The sequence below is a fragment of the Melospiza melodia genome, chromosome 1 (genome assembly GCF_035770615.1).
Source record: "Melospiza melodia melodia isolate bMelMel2 chromosome 1, bMelMel2.pri, whole genome shotgun sequence".
NCBI classification, from domain to species: domain Eukaryota; kingdom Metazoa; phylum Chordata; class Aves; order Passeriformes; family Passerellidae; genus Melospiza; species Melospiza melodia.
In genome coordinates, this window is record NC_086194.1 from 151,127,682 (window position 1) to 151,151,706 (window position 24,025).

At 39.1% G+C, this 24,025-nt stretch overlaps 1 protein-coding gene across 1 annotated transcript; it reads right to left on the reverse strand.

Annotated features, from left to right (window-relative positions):
- Positions 1-2,387: 2,387 nt before the first annotated feature.
- Positions 2,388-23,966, reverse strand: POP1 (POP1 homolog, ribonuclease P/MRP subunit). Its single transcript, XM_063171937.1, has 15 exons — positions 23,757-23,966; positions 21,143-21,310; positions 20,130-20,305; positions 17,717-17,965; positions 17,098-17,185; positions 16,621-16,796; positions 15,748-15,998; positions 15,522-15,615; positions 14,636-14,747; positions 13,581-13,700; positions 8,495-8,610; positions 6,983-7,174; positions 5,946-6,100; positions 4,852-5,193; positions 2,388-4,047 (listed from the first exon to the last, which is right to left on the reverse strand). Exons 1-15 carry the CDS (start codon positions 23,875-23,877, stop codon positions 3,384-3,386), a joined length of 3,024 nt encoding a protein of 1,007 aa, XP_063028007.1. The 5' UTR covers positions 23,878-23,966; the 3' UTR covers positions 2,388-3,383.
- Positions 23,967-24,025: the final 59 nt, after the last annotated feature.

Genomic DNA, 24,025 nt, shown 5'->3' on the forward strand with positions numbered 1-24,025 from the left:
TGGTTTACTCCCCCGGGCTCTGCTCCTACTACCTACCTCACATGGACATGAGAATGGATCAGGTTTGACATATCTGGCTCTTCCAGATTTAGAGCACTGAAAGAAAAATGTCATGCTGAATTTGACAGCTCTTTGTCTGCGTATGCCATGATCCCCCAAGGCTTCTATCTCCATCAAGCAGTCTAACACCCTGTCAATTATTTTCCCAGATTTGTTTCAGCAACCCCAGCTGCCTTTCTGCCAGATAACTTCTCCCATTACCTACAGGCTGCTAAACAGATTGCCCTGAACATCTTTAACAAACACACAACAATCTGGCCCCAGTCCCACCTCACTTCATCCCACAGAGTAATCACCATCCTCCTCTGCAACCTCATTTTCTGGACTTGAGATGGTAAAGAATGTGTGTGTTGGAGCCCCTCAGCTTGGTAGGTCCATTAGTCACTGCACCTGTCAGCAGAGCAGGCAACTGCCATGGAAGTTGTGGTTCAGCCTGGGAAAAGACCCCTCACCAGGTGAGTCAAACGCAGCATTTCCACAGCTGCTCTGAGGGAGCCACAAAAAGAGCTACAGGAGCCGTGTGTTACCATTCAACCTCCTCACTGTGCTACAGAGAATGCCAAAATTGCCTTCTGTGCTTCATTTCAGCTTCCAAAAGCTCTTGCCAAGCACAGAACGAGAGCTAAGGGTCTGGCCTGGCACCCATTTTGAGAAAGTTATCTGGAGGATAGCATGGGAACCTGAGAGCTTGTGAGAGCTGCTTTCACCAGGCCAGAGCTTCCTCGGTTCCCAAAAATGCTCGTGCATTACAGCCCACAGGAGCTGATCCAGATGCTCTGGGGTAAGTTAACCAACGTGCAGCAACTGCAGTAAGAGCAGATGTGTGCTGTAAACTACACCTGATTCAACATGATGAGCACAGGCATACTGTGCAGCTGATGCACAGATAACACAGGTTTAATTAGCCACAGTTTGATTATCCGGTGTTGACATGGTTTTTATGACTAAATCACCCTTGAGACACACGGAATCTGGAAATTGCAACCACAGATAAAAATTTCCTTGCAGCTACATAAAGTCACAGTACTTTTCTGACAAATTTTGGCTGAGAGTTTTGAGCATTTTTAACTTATCTGGTTTGCAGTGTATTTTACAAGGAGTGAAGTCTTAAGGCATAAATCACTGACTTACAGGAAAACAACTGTGTAACAATATTACAAGATATACAGAACAGGATGCACTTGAGTTCCAGTTTCTGTTCACTGGCTCACTAGAGACAAGGATCATAAATCAAAAATAGAGAATGGAAATCAAAGAAAAGTAACAGGAAGTGTCAAAATGAAAACCTGGCAGAAATTACCAATACAAAGAAAAAAAGGAAAAACTCCAGATGTTGGGTTTTGGTTTTTTTTTAAATAAAAACCTGGGAAAGACTCAGTGAACAAAAGATCTACAAGCAGAAAAGAAAAAATGATAGCTTGGGTAGGGGCTCCTCTTTATTTCTCACATACAAGCCAGGTCTACTGAGGCAAGTAAATATCTATCTATTAAGATGAGGGAGGTGATGAGGAAAAAAATCATACAAACTTCACCTGCCCTCCTTTCTTCCCATGAAGCACAGCTCTGGAAACTGTGATCCTAGAAATATTTCAGTCGGGCTTACAATTCAAAAGGTTCATTACATCCAGGATTATTACCATGAGAGAACTTGATCAGAGCAGCCAGGCTGTAAAGTTTAAGGGGCTCCTTATTCTCACATACCTACAGGCTGCAGCACTCACAGTCACAGCCAGGAGCGTGTGAATCCCAGCCCTGCCAGAAGCAAACTCTTTCCTCTGGGGCCATCTGCTGGCTTTCCTGCAGATGCTTCCCAGGACCTTTCTGGGACCATGATTGCTTTATCAGGTGCATCAAAGGTGAGCAGTGAAGAGCCATTCAGCATGATTTCTCAGGGAGCTGCAATCCAAGCTGTGCTGGAAACCATCTTTCTTTCCCACGTGCCACCACAACTCCCATTGCTGGTGCACATTCTACAATCCATCTTCTGAAGACTTTAAAAACAAAATCCAGCCCCACTTCCAATATTTCCCTTGCAATCAGATGTTCCTCCTCCTTCCCCATGTGTGTACCATATTTAAATGGTCCTATATTTTAATAATTTTGAGGGTAAAGGCACACTAAATCTTACCTTCAACAACTCCAGCCAACATTAATAAATTTGCCTAAGACTTTCAAACAAAACTGTGAAAGAGGAAATTAAGTTGAATACTGACATTTCGAAAGAAAAAGTCATTAACTAATCCATACTTAATTTCTCTAAGAATCAAACTTAGTCAACAGACTATTAATTCCAGAATACATTACATTTTTATTTGTACATGATCATTTCAGGATAATTTTACCAACTGACATATATTTGTATCATGCTGCTACTAAACTACAGCATATTACTGTAAATTCCTTTTCAAGTTCCTTAACTCAGGAACAGCTAGATGCTGAAAGCTATCATTAAAAAAACCCAAACAACAGAATACCAAACACAAACAACCTACCCACACTACCCCAGGCAAATCAAACAGCTTTCTCCCTTAACCCCATAGCATATTTTACAAGTTTTATGTTTGTTTGAACAACATTCATGAACTGTACTGTAACATGAAGAAATCTTCAATTCTAGCACATTCCATACAAAACTAAATTCAGGTTTTGAGGAACAAAAATATCCCCTATTAATAACAGAAAATATGTGCTGACCCACTGTGGCATTCAGTAGCAATTTGCATCTGTAAGGCTTATTACCTTTCATACCAGGGAGACAGACTGACATGCTTTCCAGTTTAAAAGCTCCAGTTGCCATAATTCCAAATGACATAGCTGGTCTATATTTTATTTGTATTTCATTTAAGCATTCAGCTTTCTCTGCATAGCTCTGGTGCACTGCAGCCACACCTATTCAGATACGAGGAATCAGGAAAGCCACTTGCTATATACACTGGATCAGACTGCATGCAGTTACATGTGAAAGTGCACTGTAAATTTACAGTCCATCTGAGCAAAGACTTCTAAAATTAACATGATGATTTCCTGTATATTGTTATAGCATCCACTGCTTTGAGGGGAAAAAATGGAAGAATATGCTTCTTTAGAGATAAAGAAGATCACGATAATGATCTGTTAGAAATCCTTAGCAATGCAGACATCAAAAGTAACTCTACTCTCTTTAGGCATTAGTTATTTTCTTGAATAAGGCTGAAAAGCTTTTTAATTATTTCATAGAGCTGTTTTGGCTCAGAATAACCTCGAATTTGAGACAAATCAGAAAGGCCACAATACAAAACAAAATTCTTTGGTATTTTTGGCATTCTACTGCACTGCAATGATGCTTAAACCTCAATAGTAAGTCTTGCAAACCTGTACTGTAAAGATGCTGGAGTCCTTAACAAAACAAGCCCTTTCTTATCTGCTGGCTGGTTGTGTAACATATAAATTAACCCAGTCAAGCTAAGAAAACCCAGTGCTTCTCCACAGCCTACAGCCAATGAAAAATCCCCTCGAGTGACATACCCCAAGACAGTCCTGGAGCAGTGGGAAGTAACATCTGGGAGAGCATCTGACCAAAGACCGAGAACGAGGTCTTCATGGTCCTCAGCTGCTTCTTCATCTGGAATGCCTGCAGGGTCACTCTCTAGGGACTTCACGTTATCCTTTTTCTTCTTCTTCTTCTTCTCCTCTTTTTGCTTCTGTACCTTGTCTTTGAATATGTCACGATGCTTGGGTTCTTGTGGACCACAGAAGAGTTTGTCTTTGCTTAGGCGCAGCAAGTCATCTTCTGTTGGGATGCAAATCATGGCATGTAATTCAGGGTTCCCCTTTCTCAAGAGTGACAAATGGACCCAGACAAGAGCCCTTGGGTAACTCATCAAAATTGGCAAAAACACATCTTCAGTCATTTCCTTCTGTCCCAGCCGAGAAACGAGGCGGATCCGCCGATCTTTCCCAGCAGTGGGGTAACACCAGGCTGACAGCTGCATTAGTAGTTTCTCACTCCTATTAAAAATTTTTGAAAACAAACATCACAGATAGTTACTAATGAGCAGTTTAACAGAAATCCAGGACCCCACATATCTGCAAGAGCACACTTTAAAAAAGCCCTGGGGCTTTCTGTAGCCTTCCAAGCTGGTAATTGTATCACCCTTAGCCTAAAAAGAACTTTGGTGAGTGGAACTCATGAGTTGTCTTCAGAAGGAAGGAGACATCACTTGTTAAAACCCCCAAAGCTTGTTAAAACCACAAACACTCTAAAATCTCCAGTGATACTAATGCAGTCCAGAACTTTCAGTGTTTTCTTCCCCTGGTAACCACACAAAAATGAAAGACCTGTGCTCAGGCACTTTCCAGTACTGTTGCTGCCCTCATGTGTTGCACTGGAATGCGGGGGATTCTCTATTTTCTGGGGACCTTGTTAAGGAGTGCAAGAATCACCTGTGGTGATGTATTAGGGAAGAGAATGCAAGATGATTTTCACAGCCAACAGTCCTAAAGTCACAAATATGAGCCTCTAAAAGCTCCATCGACCTGGAAGCAGACAGAATATCTAAACTCTAAAAACACAGTAAACTCCAAAGGGTTAAACTTAAGATACTTTAAGGAGTTTTCTTTATGTAGCCATCAAGTTTGCTGGAGAAAAGCAGGATTTCCACTCAACAGCAGATTCTGATTTGTGACAAAACTATTTAATCTCACTGTATTTGGATGAAATAATTCTCTCATGCTAATAATCAAGGCTGAGCTCCTCCTTTTCCCCAATTCAATACCAGTTAAGAAATAAATGTGTGTATAATTTTGTCATACCTGAGAACAATACAGTCACTTGTCTTAGTTTCATCTCTCTCACCAAAATCTTGGGTGCTTGTAAGATCCTCTGTCTTTAGGGCACCTTCAGAACTTGTTATTTCCATGGTCTCCTCTGCCTCACCATTCTCAGGAAAAGCTTCTCTGACCACTTCTGCCTTGGGGTCACAAAGGGTCTGCCCTTCAGTTGTGCAGCAGTCAGGATGTGGGGAAGAAGGACATAAAAATCCTCCTGAAGCTTTCATTCTTCCTTCCCAGTTCTTGGTCAGCTGCCCCCAAGGACAGATGAAAGGAGACAGAGTGCCCAGCTTGACATAATTTGCCCTTTTTGCAGGTGGACGTCTAAATGATAAATCAAATAAGTAGGTAAGAATATTTTCAAAATCAAGTACTTAAACCAGAAAGGGAATGCACAATTAACTTTCTAACCTCATTGAATAACAATTTTAAAATTACACTCTAGAAAATGCTGCTGTATTTATGTCTACGTAAATATGCAGACATATTTATGCTGATGTATCTTTTCAACCATGCTAGAAACATCTACCTGCTGTGACTCACACCACCACCTTTTCCTCTGAACTTCTCCTATTTTCCCCTCCTATCTGGAAGGGGAACCAACACCAGTTGGTGCAGAGGACACTTCCAGCTACTCCAAACTCATGGTTAAGAGCTCTCTTTGTTGCAGTAAAAATGAATGCAATCTTCAGAATGCCTGATACTTAAAATTATATACCAAAATGTACCTCTTAATTTACTTTATTCTTCAACGCTTGGTACATACTTGGACATACTCCTTTGCATTCTCTTACCTCCTCCCCCATTTACTGCTTAGGTATCTGAAAATAGTTTTGTTTATTTTATTGCTATGCAGCCTTGTTACAGCTCTATAACTGAGCATGTCTCTGGGAATAGAAGGGTTTAATTTATATGCTCTGTTTAGCAGAATTAAATATATCTAGGATTCCTAAAACACTGGTGAAAGATCTCAAAAAGTCCAAGTCTAAATGAACACAAGAACATATAATTAAGGGAATATTTCAAGCAGTATTAATTTTTGTTATTCTTACCACCAATTTTTAAATTAATGTTACCGTTTAAATTTTTCAAGAAGACTTGTTTCCAGTTCTTTGGCAAACTGCATTCCTGCCTGGCAGTCTGGGAAATCATTTGGAGTGTGAGGTGTTCTTTGGTATTCAGAATGCTTTAATGCCTCTTGCAAGCCACCGACTCGTACACCTCGATATATCTGTTATAAAAATCAAACACCCAAAAAAGCAACGTTTGAACCAATTCTGGGTTCCTAGCTGAAACAAAACATTAATGCTCAGAAATGCTTAGAAAACTGTAAGTCAAACACTTAAGCTTTAAAAAATAAACTTAAGCAAGGTTTCTACAGTTCTAAATGCTAATTTCAACAAAACAGTTATTCATGCTTTAAATTTAATTCCGCAAAACTATCAACAAAACTGAAGAGAATTTCGCAGGTTCTGATGTTGGACATTGCCAGGAATGTTGCATTACTTCAACAACCACTGCCCAATGTATTTTAACCATACAATAGGTATCACTGTAACTAAATCCCCTGAACATTCAAAAGCATCATTTTAACTGCAGAAAGGTAAAAAAACTGCCACCTAAACACACAAATCAGGCTGCTTCAAACAGCATCAAAGGAGTATTCAAGCTTAACTCAAACTTTGTCTTAAGCCCTCTCCCAAATCAGCAACTTTGGTGACAGAGGTGTAGATAGCCAAGCTGGAAATTGATTAGCAGCAGGCACCAAATGATTTCTCTTTAGAGGCATATGCTTGTAGAAACACAGAGAGGTATAGCTTCAGCTTCTCTCCCGACTCCCCACTGATTTGCTGCTTCTAGACTGCCATGTGGGCATAGTTGTATGTGGGCACAGCTGTCTCCCAACAGAAGATATGGAAAGCTAATGTTTAAGTTTCAAGGCCAAGCTTCTGTCATATAGACCAGTTCATACACCATTTTTTGAAGTGAAATTTTGATCCTGTAATTGGGAATTGGTTATACAATGTGAAGTACACGCTCTAAAATCAATTAATTTAAACTAAATTATATAAATTATTGAATTTACTTGCAATTTGCCATCAAAGTTACTTACAAAAGGAATCCAGAAAGCCATGCCCCAGCCCTTTGGGAGATAGATATCCCAGCCACTCCCCCATCCTCGTCGATCTTCTCCAGCCATTTTCCCTGGCTGCTGCACCAACAGAATGGGAATCTTAGATTCACAAGGACCCAAATCAAGATGTGATCCAGGTACCAGTAACTGAGCTCTCATATGATTTAAATCCTGAGAAGGAGGAGACATTTCCCATAAGTCAATAACCATTCTTCTTCCCTCTTCCAGATACCCTTCCAAGACACAGAGAAAAGGTGAGCTTACAGCTAGGGAAAATACAGTAGTAATACACTATGTATTTTAACAGAATTTCATCAAGGCATGAAAAGTTATTTTAGAAAAGAGTATTAAGCACCCTTTTTCTCCCCTTCTTACTTCCACAGTCCTTCATAAAGAGTAGGTACAAGGTACAACATAGATGAAGGAGGAAAATCAAGTTTTGCAACTTTGTGTTTATACACTTGTGCACAACACCAGATTGAACAAGTGCTTTCAGTCTGTTAATACATGGAGCAAACCTGAACTACATCCAAGCAGAGGGGCAGAAGTTTTGGTCATCAAACAGTTTCACATAAAGCATGCTGGCACCGAGGTTTTGTCAATCACCAGTTGTTATATGCCATTGTACCACATTAAAAATACATTTACGAAGAAACAAACCATCCAACTCCCTGTGTTTTATCAGGTAAACATTAGATTTCATGACAGCATAAAAAACACTTATATATAAAAAGATTTTCATATACAAAAAGATTGTTCTGGTAACTGTCATATGCTAGTGTAATATTTTTAAGTACTCTGCCTTTTTACACTATGTCAGACAGTTTGAAAGAGCACAAATTAAATTTCAGAAAGAATATTTGAAAATATGTTTTTGCCATACATACATTTTCTCTTTCTGATTACAATGATGGCAAAAGTTTATCAGCTCTTGGGACTAAATCACGTTTTTATCCATGCACTTTATGGGCTGCCCTCCATTGTCAATGAAAATGTGAAGATGGGAGATTTCAAACCTGCAACAGCAAACTGGAAGTTCTCTACAAAACACAAGTTATTGCCCAGCATACCCACAGCACAGTGTGCTGCAGTTCAGAAAAACAGGATTTCTTTCCTTTCAGCTTCCACAATTCTTTCACTCAAAAGAATCATCCTGCCTACAGCTAAAGGCCAGAGCCTTACTGTGACACTCTTTTCTGCTACACAAGTCAAGGTGATGTGTGAAAATCCAATTCCAAACTCTTCTGTTATGTAAACCTACAACTACAGTCCCACAGGCAATCCAATAAAGCTTTCTTTTAATTGAACCCATGGTCAATGGCTGTGCAAGAACATTATGCAAAGGCTACAAAAAATCACAACATGTCAGCAGCTGGATACTATGACATTAAGGAAGCTATTGATTAATCTTAGATTTATACAAACTTCAAGAGTCTCCTTCTATGGACTCCATGAACCATTTCCTCAATGGCAATCCACCTACTGAGTTACCTGCTCTGAGATTTTATTTTCAGTGACGTTCTTACAGATGTCATGGTCCCAGATAAAGCTGTGAGCACAGTCTGCAGGTACACCCTTCAGGTACAGCTGCCTAACTTTATCATTATCTACAAAAGAAAAGAACCTTTAAAAAAAATTCAAACCATTTTTTTGGTTGAAGTACCAAATTACCAAAGCCACCTCCATATCATAATGAGCAGACAACCAAGAAAAGCCTGTTAAAAGCTCAACAAGCATCCCTGCTTCTGGCACACCTTACTATTACATGTTTTTCCAAACACAAAATATGAAATCAACTGTTCATGTTAGAAAGACCAACCTGGTATTTTCTCAACAGCATTTCTTCTTAATAAAAGACATGACTGTTGGCAATGTAAACTAGATCTTTACATACCACCTTTGATATTCTGGAATCTGGCCTTTCTGGCAGAGTGTGAAGCTCAACAGATTCAGTAAAAATCACAGAGAGCATCATTATAAAGCCTGAAATAAGTCTGCCTAAGTAAACTTGTAAGAGAAGCAAGAGTTACCTGTAAGAAATGTACATACAGGAAAAATTTGTATGGCTATGCTTAGCCTACAACAATTATTTAGTACTAGTTTCCTGCTCAGGATCCTTTCAGGCTGTGTGCTTCAACCAAGGGACTATTCTTGCTTATGCCTGCACAAATCAACAGCTGTGTACATTACTGAAGAAAAACAACAACTGCAGCTTTAAAATGAATTGCTGATGTATTAAATAACCTATCTCTTCTTCAGTTTTATAATCTAAGGAAAGCAAAGAAAATGTGTACCTACCTTTAGTGATCTAAGGATTAACAGCCTTCAATGTACAGTACAGTACACACTGAATGCTCATCCATTTAAGTAAAGTAATTCTTACCAAGAAACAATACAATGAACCTATTAATAGTTTTGTGATTAAAAACTTAAGAGAGATTGCTCCTCATTTCATCATCCACAAGGTATTACATAGTAAAGGAACATAACATCTTCCTTTAATATGTAGGATGCTGTTTTGTTTTTTAAAATTATTTAAATCTCTTTAAAAAAGGTTCTGCTAATTTTTCTAGGTAATGTAGACAAAGACTTAAACACAGAAGACTTGGCTTATTCAGTGGCACTAAAAGTACCTACCAAAGGTACTGCCAAACATAACTGCAATAATTATTTATTTAAAATCCATAGTCTTTAAGATGCACTCATTACAAAAAGTTGCAAAATCCTTCACAAGAAATACTAACTACTGCAGCACTTGTGACAGTTTGGTGATGTTACTGATACTTGCCATGCATTCTTGCTTATTTAATAAGCTAGATTTATCTGAGGAAAAGAAATGCAAAATAAATTATCAGATTACAGTGGCATTCCTTCAAATTAAGAACAATAAATCTAAAAAAGGAATCCTTGCCAATTAAGCAGAAGAATTCCTTCTCTGACCAAGAGTTAAGAACAGTGAGCAGGAACCTAAGAGAGCTCAACACTCTTAAAGGCAAAGCACATTCTGTCTGGAGAGAAAGCAAGTATGAATGCCTCAAAAGGAGAAAAAGAGCAACAAAACTGTGTGTGGTGCTAGGGAATGCCTTCCTGACTCTTAGAGATAACCAAGGGTGAAGGGAACATAATTACAAGCATAAGGTAAGGAAAGTATTTTTCCATCTTCTGTACAGAAAGCACTTGTGAACACCAGAATCCCTTTATGTTAAATTACTTGAACATGTTCTAGTTCCTTCACCTGCAAATTATTCACTGCAAAGTTATTTGCTTTTTTTAACATTTCTTTCTATTACTACAGTTCAGGCAGCCTATCCTTGCCATATTCTCAGAGCTCTTTGCAATTCCTATATTCTGTAATGGCATGAGTATTTGTTGCCCCACTAGAGAAAGACCTTTTAAGTCAGTCTCTTTTCATCACCACCACTCATCCAATATCCTCCTTATTACCCTAAAATATCCTTCTCTAACTTGGCACATTCCTTCTCTTTGATCCTTGCTGAACCTGGAGAATTTTTTCTTTCTACTAAGCATACTATAATTCAAATCACAATCCCAAACCCTCACACCAATTCTTCTTACCTCTCTCTTGTTTTCTTCAGTCCATATTTTAAGATTTCTGGGGAAATAACCTTACTGATGAATAAGTTGCTGGTAACAGTGAAAGTAAGATGTTAGGGCTAGTACAGCAAATAGGAAGTTGCACTACTAAGCACATGAAGCTCATCAACAAGCTACTTCTGCTGGTGTCAATAATGTGTGCTTAGACAATACAGGCAAATAGAAGAAGGCTTTGCTCCATTTCAAGCTATTGATCTGATTTGCACAGCTGATTATCTGTCTTAGAAGACAGGTCTAAGAGTTCTATTTGAAACCTTTCCTTCCTCCCTTTCACAAAAAAAAAGAGAAACACAGCCTGGGAGCAGTCTGAGAGCCTTGTGTCTGTCTGCAGGGAGGGAGGTTATCAGGACAGCTGGGGACAGATACCTACACCTCTGCAAGAGGTGCATTTACAGGCATGGACCCAGGCTCTGTGTCTGCAGAAGGAACTTTAGTTCACATATGTTTCATGGTTTATGTAGACGTTTCACCATACTCCATGTTGAGTGTTTTTTAAGGCAGTAGAATTTGTTTTCTCCATATGAGACAGTAACAACATATCAAAATGTCAGATGTGCGCTTCAAACTGGAGAAAGGAACAGAACTAATGTGCAGTCATGTAGGAGTCTTGACTCCTGCCTGAAGAAGTAATTCAGTTGATTTGAACTAAATCTGATCAGCCTGTGTTCACACAGCTTGCACACATGCATATGCACTGAAGAGATAAAGTAACTTGGAAAGACTGAAATTACATTTGATTTGTTGGTGTGTTACTGACAGGGAAAAACTACACAGGCATATCTCAGAACAGCATTTTGGAAAAAAAAGTAGTATGAACAGATGTGTATCATTCCACAGACTACATGTATGACAATCCCTAAGCAAAGGTGATGGCTATAACTTACCTAAACTATTCACTCATTTGACAAACAATGCATCTTTAAATTAGTAACGTTTATCTAAGAAAATCAGATGGCTTTTATACAATACTGAAGACCAAGAGAGGCTAAAATACATATGGAACCTGTATGCTAATGTATACAGTGCTATTTCAATCTTACTAGTATTAACCCTGATAGTACTTGAATGTCCAAGAAGCAAAAAAGGGGGGAAAAAGTGGGTGGTGGAATATACCAATGGTTCCCTTTTATTGGTCAATAAACAAGATGTGATTAAGACAAATAAATTACTATTAACATTTTTAATAGAGGTCAGCTCACAATATTACTATATCTGAGTAAGGTCACAACACAATCAAGGCTCAGAAAGTTTATGTAATTCTAAGGATCATATTTTTTTTTTTCAGAAGAAGGAAACAAAAAGCACTGAAATTGAACTGCAGATCTTAGAGAAGTCTTTTTTTTTGGGGCAAGTTCTACTGGAAGACAGTGATATTGTCTGTCTTCTTTCATCCTTCTGCTTACTCAAATTTTTCAGCTGTGTGTAACAGCAAGTTATTTAGCAGAACCTAAATTAGAAAGTATTATTCCATTTACCTTTCCTTGCTAGCTGAACAAGGACCTCCTCTTTCTCCTAAATAAAAGTCAGAGGGCACAGAAGCAGTTTTAAATTCATTATGAAAAAAATAAAAAAATACTCAGAAAGAAACAAAAAAGCAACACCAGCTTTTCTGAGTATTTGTGGTATGAAAGATATTTTGCAAGTGAAGGCAGAAAAATTTTGAAGATGGACATTTCTACCCAGCCAAAGGAAGAAACACACAGGTACTCTTGACTGCCTATCTTACACCATTACCTCTTTACCATGGCCATCCTTCCTGAGGGAAAACCTGCTCCAGCAGTGGGAGAGAAACTATTAGGAGACATTTAAAATACCTAAATGCCTTGTGTTGATCTTGTCTTCCTGAACACATCCTCACAGACATGACAAGCAGAATGAAAGACATCAAATTACTTTCTATAGCAGCTAACTCTTCTAGCAGCTCAAACCAGTAAACAAGTGCTACATATCTCACCTTACTTCTCAGCAGGAAGGAACCAAAGTAGAGATCATGTATGCTGCAGCATTTCAAACAGGAACACTAATGATGAGAAAGTTAGCTGAGCAGAACTAATTAACAGAAAGGCTGCTCTAGATACAAAGATTAGAATAGGAGGATGTAAGAACATGAAAATAGCAGAATTTTGTAAAGAGCTAAAAGTAACTGAAGTAGGTGTTCAACCTGACTTAAGTGATATGTGAGACTAGATTATTCTAGTGTCTTGCAAACAGACCAAGGAAATGCAGTATTTTGAAGTCTCTGGAACTTCCAATTTGTCCTATTTGCTACTGCTTGCTAGCTGGCTATCATGTTTCTCCTATTAGATGAGGCAGCCTGTGTCCAGTCAACCTAAACGGGAATGCCCACACTGTACACAAACTCCCCTATATCCTGCAAATACTTTTGCACATTTTTAGAGGACATTCACATCCATATGAATTTGAATTTTGCACTGAAACATTGTGTAAGTTAGCACTGAAATGAAAATTTCAGAAGTTATGCTTGCATCTTTCATTTTCTATCATAACCAGCATCTTGGCCACCTGAAATACCAATCCTGCAATTTTTGCAGTGGAATTGCAACTTTTCAACATCGTGGGCCTATAAACCAGAAATAGCAGATATTTTCTTGGAGAGAGAAAGAGGAAGACTAAACACCAAACAGAAACCTACTATGGAGCTTTTAGCACCTGGTTGGCCTTGCCAGGATTCGAACCTGGATCATCTGTATGGTGAGACAGAGGCTTCCATTGAGCACAAGACCAGCTTTGGTGCATGTCCCTCCCTCACAACTGCTGCTCTAGAACCTACACAACTTTCAAGCTGTTTCTGTTCTGCCAGGGGCTCTGGAAGTGGGAAATATTTTGAACCAAAGCCTAGAGGAAAACAGCAAGAGACAATCTATAGAAGATGACAGTAAATGAAAACAACAGAACACAGAGAAACTAGATCTCTTCATATAATATAAACAAGGGATTTCACCTTGGTATTTTTCAAAGTCTGGCATGGCTTTTGTCTTCTTTTTTGGCAAATTGACTCGAGGATCTCCAACAGTGAGGCCAAGTATCGTACCTGGTGGCATATCTGATGGTGAGGTCATCCCTTTAAAAACACACAGATGAACATTGCCATGAAACCACCAATTAAGCTGTGATCTTTTTCTGCACGAGTATTTTGTGCATTTTTGCCTGTAGTGATGTGACACCACTGTAAGCCAGTGAAGCAATCCAGAATACTCTATTTAACATGTTTGGAAAACTCACCAATGCTTGTTAAATCTCCAGTAACAAAAAACTCAACAAGAGCAGTGCAAGACTTGGTTTGCAATTACATTTACATTTAGCATAAAGTGAAGCCACTGTCACATACTCAATTCATTCTTTGCATTTGCAACCTTTGTTTTACACCTGTCATCAAGAGGAAGGAAATTCAGAAGTGCTTTGTGAAAGTTTTATCTCATCTCTGCTTAACTGCCTCACATTGGATAGACAGCTTGAGATCTACCAAAGTGCCTTACCTACTTCAGTGCTAGAAATTGAGAAGATATTGTTAATTTTATGATACTTTACAATTCAGCCAAATACACAACTGCTAATTTAGAAATGAATATATATAAACAAAGTATAATACTTTCACTTTGGATTGGAGGCTACCATTTTATGTGAATGTATTGTACAACTTATTGTCTTAATTTGAAGTGTATGGTGAGAGAGAGTGAGAGTATACATCAGACTGTATATCCCATCAGCAATCCCAAATCTAAGTTAATGAAGATAACAAACAAGATTCAGTTTCTCTCTTAAGAGTTTGAACTACACAGAGGATTTAAATACCCTTAAATACCCGCAATGTAACATTTTCAATTCTTTGCCATGCCCTGACAAGTACCTAAGCACATTCTCAAAGGCATCACTATCTTGATCATCCAATAAATAAGCATGTACAAAATGAAGCCAACTTTCTTAGCATGCCAATTTTGACCATTAGATTTTAAGTTTCCCCCCCCTTCCACCAGCAGCATCCACATGCCCAAATACCTTCCAATAGCTCAAAGATAGCACTTTGACATTGATGAAGAGATACTTTTTCAGAGTCCTTGCAGTTTTCTACCCACCAGTTATTCAGTGCTGTTTCTGAATCTGCCATCTCCTGGAAAAAAACGTATTTAATTAAACTCAAATAGTTATTCATTATTTTCTATCAGTATAAATTCAGTCTGTTTGCCTTAAACACTATAGTCACTTTCCTCCTCTTCAAGTTTTAAACCAAAGTAATTTTTTCTTGATGAAGTATAGTCCTATACTTTACAAAAATCTCTAATAAGCTGTAACCTGTATTCCAAATATAAATAAAACAATCCACAATGCTTCCTAATTGTCATTAATTATTTCTTACAGAAAGCCAGACATGTCATGACCTCATCATGTTTGCTTCAAGAGACAATAAAAAAAAAAAAACCAACATTAAAACCACAGTGATGCTGTATGCCAAGAAGTGGATGAAATGCCTAAATCCTGGAGAAACTCCATATTTGATTGAAAACAAGTAAGCTTTTTGTACTTTACATGTCTTGCTCCCTGGTTTTAGGTGCTCTAGCTCATAGCTTGAGAAACAGGATGTGTGGTTTGTCAAAAGGAGTATGAATTATTCTGGACCTCTCAGCAGAAGCTACACAGCCTGCTCAGCACAACTGTTTGTATTTTCTTCCTACTCCCATTTAAAATCCAGGTGGGAGCTCTTCCTGAGAAGGAGATCAGCATTAGTCAAGAGGCTCAAAACAGAGAAGCCACCAGGGTAATACATAGGTTGGCCTTTATAAAAAGGAAAGCTAGATAATTGATGGGTCTTTCTAGCAAAAACCGAGCTTGCACGTTCTAAGAACATTACCAAAATTACATGAACATGCAAAGTCAATTTCCTTACTGTTTGGACAGAAGCTGCCTTCAGGGTCTCTGTGAGGATGGAGTGCGATAACGGGCCGATCAGCCGGTATCTGAGAATCTCCATGCTTCTGTCACTGAAACAGCAAAGTTTCAGGTGAATGTGCAATTGGACAACACACATTATTTTCCCCAGTACTGTTCAGCCAGAAATGCAGCCAATGTTATGTGGTTATGAGCCACAGCTTCTGACTCTACTGTGAACAAACCTGACTGCAATGCCAGTAGTCCGTGAGATCCAAGAGTAGGACTGGAATGGATCCCTAGTGCCGTCACCAATTATTTTTTTCACTGGCACAGCTTTTTCTCCTTCTTTATCCTCCTTCTTTCTTTTATTGCCAAGGCTCGTAACAACTTCCATTTGTTTTTCCTCTTGAACTGATGCTGTAACAGGCTCAGAAATACAGATTTCTTCAGGCTCTGAACACTGAAAAATTGCTTTTAACTCCTTCAGAATATCCTTAAGAAAAATGAAGTTTGGATTAGGATGATATGCAGTACGCTGCATAACCTTAAGTATACTTTTGAAAATTATACTCCATTATTTAATTTTCCTATGTGGATTTCAAGTAAAAAAATTTAATTCTGCTGAAGTCAAGGGCATGCTAAGAAAAGCTGAAAGTAATATTGAAAGTTGCTAAGAATTTGTTCTCTTGAAAATTAACATAAGAAAAATTGCCTGCGCACAAGATTTTACTTTATTCTTTTTTTTTTTTTTTTTTAAAGCTGATAGCTAAGTATCAGAATGTAACTATCCATGATGATACTGAACTTAGCCTGCTGGGGGTGCCAGTGGAAAGGATGTAAATCAAGCAACATAATATTGCACATAAATCCTGAAGCAAGTGACACTAAAAATGTTTTCAGAAGCTGAACACCTCAGCAGCACACACCTTCTGTACAAGCTTTATAAGAATAAATTGCAGAACATGAATATTGTTAGAGTGGAAATAGTCTTCCAACTCTTAGTTCCTGAAGCCATCTATTATACCTAGTTCTTCCATACTTTTCAGATGACATCTTTAGCATTAATAATGCACAATACATAAAGAAATAAGAGTTCAACTATATAGGAAATATACCTGCTTCAGAGCTGGATGCACCCAGATCCACAACTGTCTGTTTTCAGACCCATCCCTGGGCTTCCAAATAAACGTAACAGGACCAAGCATACCCTCAGGATAGCGATCTGCTCGGTAAAGATTCAGGGAGCCCTCAAATCTTCCAGACAGACAAGAAGCCTCTTGAAATGTCAATCCTAAAAAACAAGATACTTATTGAAGAACAAAATAACATGCTGTTTAATAAACAAAGTAAAATTGAAATTCAGTCTGGCTGCTGAGCGGCTGATGTTGTACCATAATTAGTTTATTAATAAGCTGCTGAAATAAAAATGTCTAGTCCTACTATAACATCTTAATTACATTTTTCACTCAAAATCAGTATCAACTCTGTTTCTACTATTGAGTAACTACTACTGACACATTACTAAAAAAGGTAAAGGATGTGTCATCCTTTAGTCTATTCAGAATCTTTATTTTGAACTATGTAAATTTTACCTGTGTCAATGCTAGATATTCGAGCAAGTTGCTTCAGAAGCTCATTCTCTTTACCCGTCAACTCCAGGCAACAATAATATGATAAGTCCTGAAACAATATGATATGGTTAAAGTGAACTTGTTAAGAAAGGATGAGACAGTGCTTCACAATTTACACTTAAGTAGAAATTTTTCATTTTCTAAAGTTTGCCAAAGTGAAATGAGTTTCTTTTTAACTTAAAATTAATAGCTGTAGGAAAGTGGTGAGGCATTTCTCATTTGAGGGCCAACCTGCCTCTCAAACCAACAGATCAAAAAGGACATAGAATAAATTCTCTCTCCTCAATAGTTGCTCAGGAAGATGATATAAGGATTCATTTAATTTCTTCGCTCTTGAGAAAACTGAAAATGCAATATTTCAGGATTTCATAGTTACTGTAAGACTCCTTTAAAGGCTCATCTTATCCTCTCTGAAATTTGCCACCCAGAATTACACTTATAAAATTATTCATTTCATACCTGGCAGTCTTATTAAAAGCTGACCCAACAGTACTTGACAGAGACAGAAATACTCATTATAACTAAGCAGTTGATTACTTCACCTTGGCAAAATATCAAACAAAACATGTAGAGGTGGTACCTGAAGAAGGCATTGCTTTGTCATGGCTCGGTAACAAGCCCTGTAGCTCTTCTCTGTAGGGCTGTTTCCTAAACAGTATCCCCATTTCTTTACCATATGAAATCTCTTTGCATGCCAAATATGGGTTTCCAGCCAAATATTCTTTCTTTGCCGGTGATTAAACTCTGCTACCAAATTTATGTGGCGTCTTCTAGCTTTGCGGCATTTAGTCTTTGACTGTTCTTTTTTCTGATGCACAGCTTTCTCTGCCTGTTTTTAGAAGAGAGGATATTGAAGTAAATCTCAAGGCAAAAAAAAATCTGAAAAGAAAAAGGCTGAAATATAAGAATACAGGAAGAACTAACATTAAGTTATACTATATTGGATCACTCCTGAGGGTAACTAACTTTGAAATTTTCTTTGCAAATCACATCCACAGAAGTGCATCAAGGTTTGACTGAAACCCATATATAAAACAAAATCCCCACACATTCAGAAACTTAACAGTGAACAGTAAGTGCTGCTACCTCCTGTGTGAAGTTTTTGCCACACATCAATATATTCACATGAACAAATCAATGTGACATGGAAAATGCTTGGAGGTTTGAGCTCATTCAGAAGCAGTACAGACTATCAGACTGACAGAAAGGACCCTATTAGTTCTACAACTCATAGAAGCTGACAAGAGAGGAGTGTGGCAATAGCCTGACAAATTCTTGATAACCAGACCTAATCAAGGTCTGAACTATTACATATAGATGCAGAACCAGAGAGGAAGGCATGACTCAATCAGTGTTTTTCTTTTTGTGAAGAAAAGTGGTACAAAGAAATAGGACATCACCAAGAAATACTTGACAATAGAATAGCAACAGACCCATCATTCATCACAGAGAAGGAAATACAAGCCACTGGATCAGTGGTAGGTGACTGGTTCAGAAAGGCAATTAACAGAAAAAGGAATGTGGCATTGTAGGTGAAAAATGTACATCTTTAATCTTGTTGAAGAGATAAGAGATGGTCAAGGTAAATGTTTCAATGAATGTGGTCATGATAAAGGATCTAAGACAAATGAAGAAAATGCAGCAGAATTGAAACAGATAACTTTGAAGATGTAGATCAAACACTGAAAAGTAACAGGCAGAACCTTTACAAAAACAAGTAACAGAGACATGACAAGCTGCAAGAAAGCATGCAAACACATAAGCCACACCAGAAGACCTGAAGGCAGAAAATGTAGCACAAGAAATACAGCTGCACCAGGGCCAATTAAATAATCTCAAAAATCCAATGGGAGAGGAAGTGTGAGCATGTACACAGGAGTCAGAAAGGCTGTCATATGAAAGGAGTTAAAAAAGCAGGACACAAAAGAACCAAACATAAACAGTAAAGAAATCTAGATTTAACAAGGATAACACATAACTATAACTATACAAAACGGTCCATGCCTTCTTCCTTCAGTTCCCAGAAAACGGGCCCAAACTGCATCTCTTGTCATGTCTGACAAAGCAAAAAGAATGTGAATCAAAACAGTAAAATGTGAAGATCCAATAAAACACCCTAAGAAATGTGAAATTGGTGTGTGGCTGAGAAGTATCTGAAATGATTTCTGAAACCATGAGCAACCATCTTCAGGAAATCAGGGTGGAGGGGGGAAGGTCTCAACTTAAAGACAATGCAAAAGAAAAAAAGAATGCAAAGAATAAATTTGTCAGTCAACCTTAATACAAACAAAATTTACCAAGTAAACTCAATTGATCATTTTAAGAATTCTGAGAGATTATAAAGTGATCAATGCCAAACACTGGGAACATCATTTACCAATAACATCCTGCTGAACTCATTTTTAGTTTTCCTTTTTAAACACACAGGAAGGCCACAGTGAGTAAGGAGCAAGTAATCCCCATAGGCAAATTCGGACTAAATGCTGAGATACTACCACAAAATGAGTTCCATGAGCTGTTAGGACTAGTCAGTTACTAAGTCTTAAACATCATGCAGCCTGCCAACAACCCCAGAGTATCCCCCACGTTGGAGCTGTAACACTCGAACCATGGCATCAGCTGGACTAGCTTGAGGCCAGTCACATCCTAAAGCTGTGCTGGGCTGCAAGGCAGACAGGTCTTACTGAGGGCTCTTGGACCACCTGGGACCAGTGCACCACTTGAACACCCTCTGCTCTAAAAGAGTGGACTCTTATCACTAATCTAGTAACTTTTCAAGATGTTCAGTAATTACAGAGCCAGGTGGTTAGTGAGACCTATTTGAGCTACCACCTGAAACTGAGGTGTTCCTGCACTGAAGTGAAATCTCAATCAAAGTTTAGGGTACTCAGGAAGTCTGGCAGAAGTTCAGGTGTGAACACTAACAACTACAGAGCTGAACGCTGTGCTTTGGCTGTGCCCACTAGAGGAAATGCTGTAACACACCCCCATACCTCTTTCCTGGCCATCTCCTGGAGCCGCCTGGGTAAGCGTTTAACGTTGTGACTCATTGCTCGCCTCCGCATGTGCCTGGGGAGGGTCTGGAACACCAGAGAGTTGGAAGACTTCTGTGAAACTGCTTTCAACATGGCACTGATCTCAGCAGCACGAGCTTGAGCAAAGGCAGACACTGGAATGAAAGAACTGCATCAGAGCATGACAAACAGCAAACAAACCCAGAGGAGGATATTATATGTAAACTATGGAATTACTCCTACTACAGCAGTCTAATATCTTCTTGACATAAAATTAAGTACTGTACACTGTCACTGAAGAAATTTCAGTTCTTTATATATCCTGAGGCTAACAGATATGGTCAAGCAAATATTTATACATGAATGAATCTCAAAGCTGTTTAACCAACAATTCCTATTTGCATTAAATACTTCTTTGTTAAATTAGAGTAGCAATCTTTTCAGATGGTATTCAGGGAGATGAAAAAAATCTTTAGCATGGAAAAAAAATGGAAGCAGTCACATATTATGGACTGTTTTGGAACAATGAAATAAAAATCCAGAGCTTGGTCTCATTCCATGTTTATGGAAGTGTATCTACTACAACAGCACTGCCATATTTTGCAAAGCTGATTTGCTCTCCTAAATAAACCTTCTGTTAGACAAAAAGCTATATTTAACTTACACCATGAGCAAAATCAGTTTCACTGGCTACATTAAAAGCAGATGAGTGTCAGTACTCATTGTGCTGGCAAACAGCAACCAAAATGCATACTCCCTCACTACAAGCAGGTGTAACTTTTCCACTCCAAAGTCTGAAAGGACCCATTGAACAACAGCTAATCACTAATTCCACTTCACAATTACCTCTGTGTTTTGGAGAAAATCAGGAAAACCAGAACAACATAGCATCAGTTCTAATTTCTGCTCTTGCACAAAAACAAAGACAGCAAACTTAATCACCAGCAAATTGCCCTGGACAGATTAATTATGACCTTTTCACATATACAAACCTGTTATGTATTTTGGCATCTCCTCAGATACACTCTGGTGTCCTCCTCTTCCTCTGCCTCTCTCTCCTCTACTTTGCCCCTTTGAAAAATACTGGTCTTTCCTGTAAGGCAGCTCAGATGACTGATTTGAAAATTTCTGCTGCTGCTGCTGCTCAGAACGAACATCTCCTGGAAGGTTTAAAGATGAAAAGAGGTTAGAGAAACACAAATAACTCTATTAGTCTTTTCTCATAAAGCTGCATTGCAGACTCCTATTATATTTACCACGTGTAACTGCAAAAGCCACCAGAAATCAGAAGAATTATATTCTTTCTTACAGGAATAAATAAGAATTTTACACTGCCTGAAGCAAACTTGTGGTAGAATAAGTAACTTTTCATGCTCTGAAAATGGTACACAATCCAGATTTTGCCTCCAAGAGTCAGAGCAAAATCAGTCCAGCAACATCATAGTGATTTTTAATATTGTCTTGTCAGAGTTTCAGTAACAAAACAGCAAAGTTATTTTTTCCACTTGCTCCTTGATTTATTTTTCTATAAGCAAATGTATTCTTGCCTGACATATATTTCTTTTAGAGCAATAATTAAGGTAAGCATGATACATGTATGTTGGTGCAGTAAGTTACTTGTCTGGTACAAGCACTTAAACCAATACTGAAATTAAATAATTAAAGCCTACAGTAAAGCTTTCTAAGGTACAGACATACCTTTCAGGATTGCTAAGCACATGGCAAGTACCTAAAGCTTCAGAGGGCCTTGAAGTCCTTATTCAAACACCAGTGTACATTCAGCCTAACAAATACTATATACTAGTTTAGATAACTTTATGTTCAGTTAAGCCTTAGTTAGGATTTCTAGTACTACTTGAGATATGGTTCTCAGGCAGTTCATGCTAGACAATCCAAGAAAAAAAGCTCCAGCCACTCCTATCACCCCATCCACTACCTCAAGACAAGTGCTTGAGAGAACAAGGGACAATAGCATTCAGGGAACTTCTCTAGTCAAAATCAAAATCATTTCTGTGTGTCCACAGAACTGGAGTGTGAGATTAAATAAAACAGTTTTCAGGTTGATCAGCTTCTTAAACAAGCCTGCTCCTTTGTCCCAAAAATGCTACCATTGGCATGAAGACCAGCCAGGAGTAGATTCACATTCAGCAGCATCTCAATTTATGAGACTTTAAAAGGCAAAGAACCTCTTTTTTCCATTTCAAATAAGCAAGAAACTGAAGTTTTATGTTTAGCAGCAGTACTGTTGTAGCCTGCTGCAACCACACATCATACAGAACTGCAGTAATACTGCAGAAAAAATAATTTGGTGTAGAAATAGAAATTAGCTTTTATGTCCTGACCTGGTTTTACACTTGCCTGAGAGCAGCATTTTCCAGACACTGAGGTAAAAGTGAGAAGGAAATAGCTGGGAAAGAGGGATGGAAGCTGTCTCAGTCAGCAAATCTGTGTAGGCCTACAGCCCAAAATTAACTCATATCACAAACACGCCCTCTTAATGAAGGACATAAAAATCATAATCAGAAGACTGTTTGGCAAAACTATCACTGACTTAATAAATAAAAAACTCTTAAATTATTGTAGCTGCTGTACAGATTCATAATTTTGTAACTCCTATTTAGGATTTTGCTTTTCTGTTTCTACAAAACAGCTCTGTAAAACTGTGATACTGACACCTCTATAGAGAAGGATGCTACATGGACAAAAATCTACGCCTTTTAACAGAATGGAAAAACATAACCATGTGATCTTGGAAGTTCACTGCCACAAATGAAGTTAGGAAAATGTATTTAATCTAGCAGTACTCCTGTAATGACATTCCAAAATCCTCAGACATGGCTGAGCATAATTTGCTATGTCATTCTGTCTGCTTAGGAACTCTTCAGCCACCTAAATACACAGTGACGCTTAAGGGTTTTTTCATTCAATCACAAAGATGCAATTTGTCAACTTCTGCAGGCCTCACAGTAACAAGTCCTTTTTTAAGTTGGGTTTTTCCCAGAAATAACGTAGGTAACAAAATATCTAAATGTGAAGGTGGTGGTGGAAATTGAAGTCCGATTGAAGCACAGAGGATGCAGGTCAAACCTCAAGGACAAAAAGAGCATCTAGCATACAAACTGACAGGATCCTTCAGTCTTCAGCTGCAAAGGTTACCTGTGTCCAAAAAGCTCCAGCAATAACCCAGGACACTGACATTTTACGGACATGCCTTGCTGCCTCCTGCCAACACCCTTCACAGATACAGGAGCCACCAGCCCCAGGAGGCAAACCGGCTGGGCATGCACATCTGAGGGAAAACAGCACCAGCAGACTGCACCAGCCCCTCCTGCAGCTCCTAGGTCTGGCGGAAAAGCAAGGGAGAAACTGGATCGGGTATAACATCCAAGTTCACTTTACGACTGGAAACTGTAAGGATTCGTTATGTAACCGAAGGGATGACAGAGAGAAGGGCATATTCACAAGGTACAGAATAGTTTGGGCTGGAGACCTCTGGAGACCACCCAGTCCAACCTCCCGCCAAGGCAGGGTCACACAGAGCAGGTTACACAGAACGGGCCCGGGTGGGTTTGGAATGGCCTCACACAGGGGCTCCCACAGCCGTACCTGGGGTGGGGCAGGCTCTGCTCCCGCCGCCGCCGAAGGGCCCCGGCTCTGCGGGCAGCGTGACGCTGGCCGGCTGGTTCCTCATCTTCTTGGCTCGCTTCTTCTCCCGCGCCCCAGACATCTCCGGCGGGGTTGCGGAGCCTCTCCGCAGCGGGGACGGGAGGGGAGAGCTCGGCGGGCGGTGCAGGTGCAGCCGCAGCCCCCGGCACCAGCCCCAACGCGGCGCTCACTCGCAGCGCGGCCTCCACCGCCACACGTGGACACCCACG

Excerpts from the sequence above, each read along its gene's own strand:
- POP1 (XM_063171937.1), bottom strand. The coding sequence starts at position 23,877 with ATGTCTGGGGCGCGGGAGAAGAAGCGAGCCAAGAAGATGAGGAACCAG. Across the intron at positions 17,966-20,129 it reads AGGAGATGGCCAGGAAAGAG|GCAGAGAAAGCTGTGCATCA; the intron begins GTATGGGGGTGT and ends TTCTAAAAACAG. Across the intron at positions 6,101-6,982 it reads TGGCTTTCTGGATTCCTTTT|ATATATCGAGGTGTACGAGT; the intron begins GTAAGTAACTTT and ends TTTTTATAACAG.